At 48.1% G+C, this 5,463-nt stretch overlaps 1 protein-coding gene across 3 annotated transcripts in view; it reads right to left on the bottom strand.

Annotated features, from left to right (window-relative positions):
- Positions 1-3,368: 3,368 nt before the first annotated feature.
- LOC132839635 (zinc finger protein 501-like) overlaps positions 3,369-5,463 on the bottom strand; it is a 4,965-nt gene continuing 2,870 nt past the window's right edge. The window contains exons 3-4 of one of the 3 annotated variants that reach the window (XM_060860719.1): positions 4,977-5,406; positions 3,369-4,883 (exon numbers count right to left, since the gene is read on the bottom strand). In XM_060860719.1, coding sequence (XP_060716702.1) covers positions 3,898-4,883; positions 4,977-5,406 — 1,416 coding nt within the window. In that variant the 3' untranslated portion in view covers positions 3,369-3,897. Of the gene's footprint in view, positions 4,884-4,976; positions 5,410-5,463 lie in introns of all 3 variants that reach the window. The other 2 variants (XM_060860720.1, XM_060860718.1) reach the window with 2 other exon arrangements.

Below are 5,463 nucleotides of genomic sequence, written 5' to 3' on the forward strand. Positions count from 1 at the left end.
CACACACACTCACTCACCACACGCATACACACACACACTCACCACACACACTCACTCACCACACACACACACTCACTCACCACACACACACACTCAGTCACCACACACACACTCACTCACCACACACACACACTCAGTCACCACACACACACACTCAGTCACCACACACACTCACTCACCACACGCATACACACACACACACACACATATACACACTCACTCACCACACACACACACTCAGTCACCACACACACTCAGTCACCACACGCATACACACACACTCACTCACCACACACACACACTCAGTCACCACACACACTCACTCACCACACACACACACTCAGTCACCACACGCATACACACACACACACTCACTCACCACACACACTCACTCACCACACGCATACACACACATATACACACTAACTCACCACACACACACACATATACACACTCACTCACCACACACACACACTCAGTCACCACACACACTCACTCACCACACACACACACACTCACTCACCACACACACACTCACCACACACACACTCAGTCACCACACGCATACACACACACACACTCACTCACCACACACACACTCACTCACCACACACACACAGACACACACACATACACTCACTCACTCACCACACACACTCACCACACACACACACACAAACACTCACCACACACACACACACACACACACACACCACACACACATTCACCACACTCACCACACACACACACTCACCACACACACACTCACTCTCTCTCTCTCTCTCTTGCTCTCACACACACACACACATTCACCACACACACAAAAACACACACACATACTTTGTGTCAGCTGTATAATCCCAAACCTTCACCTCAGCTGCCAAAAGGAAATATTCTATGAAGGTGATGATAGAGCAGCAGTGATGAAGGTGATCATGTAAAGCAGGTGTAGCATTTTTCGGACACACACACACACACAGACACACAGGCACACACAGCAGACACAGACACACAGACACAGACATTCTTTTATTCCTCCATCTTTTATTAAGTATCAGTTTTATTTATTAATGATCAGGAGTCGGTGCTGATTTGGTGTAAAAGCTCAAACGCTCAGTATGAAGTTACAACACGTGAGAATGAAATGAACCTGGGAATGATTTCAGAGATAAAAGAACACACCCAGTGTCAGCTTCAGGCCAAGTTTTATCTGCACTGTGACAACGCTGAAATAGTTCCTTTTATTTCACAATCTTCTTTCTGCTTGGTCAGTGCAGGAGCTCCTGCAAGTCAGCAACTGTGTAGACACACGTTCCTCTGAAACTAACGGTTACCACAGTGCAGTGAAACTCCCAACGGTCAGCTTCTCAGGTCCTCAATGCTGATTACCCAACACACACCAGGGCCAGAGGTTTGTGGACACTGAACGCAAAGGAGAAGAACTCAACATCAGCACCATGCTTTTAGAAGGAGACGTTCAGATATTCAGCACTCTGGTGTCCACGTACTTTTGGCCATACAGTCAGATGAATCTCAGGCTGGAGTGCAGCTGAACATGACGTGTTTAGATTAAAGAGTTTATTCTGACACACCTGTAAAACTCCACACATCTAATTAGATCTAATCTAAACATCTTTCTACCCAGAAATCAGACGACGACTGAAACACTACTTTAGATCTTCAGACTGTACTCTGTACTTTACTCTAAAGCACTGACTGACTCCCAGAACATGGAACAGATAGAAGACAGAGACACGTCCGTCACGTCCCTCTTCTTAACCCTTGACCTTCATTTGTCCTTCTTTCTAAATCTAACCCCAACCTGCTCCTGTGTCCTGACTCATCAAAAACCAGGGGAATGAGGTCTGAGGTTAGATGTGAACATTAAGTGAAGTGAGTAATAAAGTGATCAGTGAGTGTGTGGACATGCACAGGTTAGATTAACACAGAAAAGTGTAGCACTAACATTCTGTTCTGTGCTGGTGATGTAGATGTACACGTAAGCAGCAGCTCTGACCTTCTACACTTCCAGTAAAGTCTGAAGGTTGTGAAAGCACCATGATGATGCAGAAGTTTGTCTTAAACATCCTCTTTCTCTGGACCTTCAGGTGACGTTCCCTCACTTTCAATAAGTTCAGGAGGGAGAATTCAGTGAACTGATTAAACATAAGAACATCACTGAGGTTCAGCTGAAATGACCAACACTGAACACCGTTTTACTGATGAAGTCCAAGCTGAAATCCCCAGAATGTTCTGTGTTAATCACCTAGAGTTAAAAAGGAGGAAGCAGCAGAGAGATGCTCGAGATAACATGATGTTTCACAATGAGTGGTGAGACCAGCACTTCTACAGAGGTCACTTCTATCAGATAAACTCTCCTTCCACCACGCAGCCAGTCCCTCAAACCTCACCTCCACTTCCTGGGGTTTTATTCGTCTTTTAATCAGGGAATTCAAATTATACACATTTGGAAAGCAAATCAACACAAAACAAACTTTATTATTCACTCAGTCTCAAAACCTGTGAGAGAGAGAGAGAGAGAGAGAGAGGGATGGCGAGAGAGGGGGGGGTGAGAGAGGGATGGCGAGAGAGAAAGAGAGAGAGAGAGAGAGAGCGAGAGAGGGGGGGGGTGAGAGAGGGATGGCGAGAGAGAAAGAGAGAGAGAGAGAGAGAGAGAGAGCAAGAGAGGGGGGGGTGAGAGAGGGATGGCGAGAGAGAAAGAGAGAGAGAGAGAGAGATGTAGAGGATGTTTGATGTAGGCCTGGTGTCCATGGTGTTCTTCTCGTGGATCCTGCAGTGTGATCAGTGCACAATGTTGAGGATTAAGATGTTATTCTGTGGTTCCTTGTGAATTACAGATTAGTTGAGAAGTTTTCTCCTGTGATGGCGTGATGGCGTGACCATGGCGTGATGGCGTGACCATGGCGTGACCACGGGGCAGAGCTTCTACAGGATAAACGTGTAGATAATGTTCTCACTGTATTCGAGGCTACACTCCTGTTAAAATCAGTTAATAACTCCACTTATCTACTCTCAGGTGTTCAGTGTCAGTAAACACCTTCAGGCTTTGTTCTCATCATTGATGACATCACACACACCTTATATTAACATGCTTCTTTTTTTTACCCAAGCGGTGTGTTCAGTACTTTACTGTCTTTCTGAAGTGAACACCTTCAGGACAGCAGGTTAGTGTCCAGGGTGATGTTCACGCTGTCAGATGGTTTGGTTTCTGGATGCTGTAGCGTTCATTTGATGGTGTTTCAGTCTAATCACCGAAAATAAATAAACTGGAGGATCTGATGACTGTCAGTCTTTCAGCATCACACACAGTCCAGGAGAAGTGGAGTGTACGAGTGTGTGGGTGTGTAAGTGTGTTAGTGTTTGGGCGTGTGAGTGTGTGAGTGAGTGTGTGTGTGTGAGTGAGTGTGTGGGTGTGTAAGTGTGTTAGTGTTTGGGCGTGTGAGTGTGTGGTTGTGTGAGTGTGAGTGAGTGTGTGTGTGAGTGTGTGGTTGTGTGGGTGTGAGTGTGTGTGTGTGAGACAGTGTGTGAGTGTGTGGCGTGTGTGTGTGTGTGTGTGAGAGTGTGAGTATGTGGGCATGTGAGTGTGTGTGTGAGAGTGTGTGAGTGTGTGACTGAGCGTGTGAGTGTGTGGGCATGTGAGTGTGTGTGAGTGTGTGTGAGTATGTGGGCGTGTGAGTGTGTGTGTGGGCGTGTGAGTGTGTGTGTGTGTGGGCGTGTGAGCGTGTGGGCGTGTGAGTGTGTTTGTGTGGGCGGGCATGTGAGTGTGTGTGTGGGCGTGTGTGTGGGAGAGAGAGTGTGTGTGTGGGAGAGAGAGAGAGAGTGTGTGTGTGTGTGTGTGTGTGTGTGTGTGTGTGTGTGCGCGAGTGAGTGTGTGTGCTACAGGTTCTGCTTCACGTCCTCCTTGGTGTGATTCTTCTGATGAGCTCTAAAGCTGCCCAGATAAGTGAAGCCCTGATCACAGATGCTGCAGTGATACGGTTTCTCACCAGTGTGAACACGCAGGTGTGTTTTGAGCACGTCGGGCCGAGCGAAGGTTTTCGGGCACTGAGTGCAGCTGTAAGGTCGCTCTTTAGTGTGAACACGTTCGTGCTGCTTCAGGTTGATGCGGTAGAAGAAGCTGTTGCCGCAGAAGGAGCACTGGAACGGCCGCTCGCGCTTCTCGCCCACGTGGATCCGTTTGTGTGTGTAGAAGTGTCTGGGGTCTGAGAAGCCCTTCCCACAGTGATCACACAGGAAAGGCTTCTCCCCCGTGTGTGTGCGCTCGTGTCGGTCACGGTTCACCTTCTGTCCGAACGTCATGTCACAGTAAGAGCAGGAGTAAGGCTTCTCCCCCGTGTGCACTCTCTGGTGCTGTTTCAGAGCACTGATGGTGATGAAGCCTTTCTCACACACCGGGCAGACGTAAGGTTTCTCGTTAGTGTGAACGCGCTCGTGCTTTTTCAGGTGAGTTTTGTGATAGAAACACATCTGACAGTAAGCGCACTGAAAGGGCCTTTGCCCCGTGTGTATGCTCTGGTGACACTTGAGGTTTCCTTTGGTCTTGAAGCAGTTTCCACACAGATCACAGCGGAACGGTTTGTCCACACTGTGGGATTTCATGTGGACTTTGAGGGCCGAGTGTGTGGGGTATCCTTTCTCACACACCGTACACGTGTGAGGACGCAGCGTCTTTTGCTTCACACGATTCTCGTGCATTTTCATGTGTCTCGTCAGAAACGCCGCAGACATCAGCTCCTGCCCACAGATGGTGCAGGGGGAGATGGTCTTTATTCCACTCTTCTTCTTCTTCCTTCTCCTCTGATTCGGCTTGTCTGACAATTTGCTTTCGTCGTCACAAGACTCACTGTGGTCACCTAAAGGAGCTGAGAACATTAGCACACGATCAAAATACTAAATATTTTGGTTATTTTTGAAGATTTGGTTTCGAAATAAAAACATAAACAATCTCAACTCACTTGAAGGACAAAACTCATCGCTGGCCTCCTCCGGTTCCTCAGGTTCCTCAGCATGAACACTCCCATCATCCATGTCTTCCTCTTGTGTGATGTTTCCGTTCAGCTCCACCATGGTCCTGCAGTCCACCAGCGTCACTGAACACATCATGAGCGGAGTGTGTTCTGTGTGCTGGTCTTCACTGCTAAATGTTTTTAGAGGTGTGTGTGGTGAGGAGAGCGACTCAGCCGAGTTCTGATCACCGTATGAACGGACAGAGGTGCTGGGTTCATCCTCCTCATTCTTTAATTCACTCGCTCCACAGGAGACCTCGGGCCATTCGGCTGCAGCGGCACACACTACGTCCGCTCCCTGTAACGTGTGTTCAGATCCTTGTGACGTGTTAACGTCAGCTTTACACACGGAGCACAGTGCTGGTGGAGCTCCACACACCTGCTGAGAGGAACAGCACATCAATGATCAGGACTTCTAATGTTTCAGGTGCAGCTC

Source organism: Tachysurus vachellii, chromosome 24 (assembly GCF_030014155.1).
Source record: "Tachysurus vachellii isolate PV-2020 chromosome 24, HZAU_Pvac_v1, whole genome shotgun sequence".
NCBI classification, from domain to species: domain Eukaryota; kingdom Metazoa; phylum Chordata; class Actinopteri; order Siluriformes; family Bagridae; genus Tachysurus; species Tachysurus vachellii.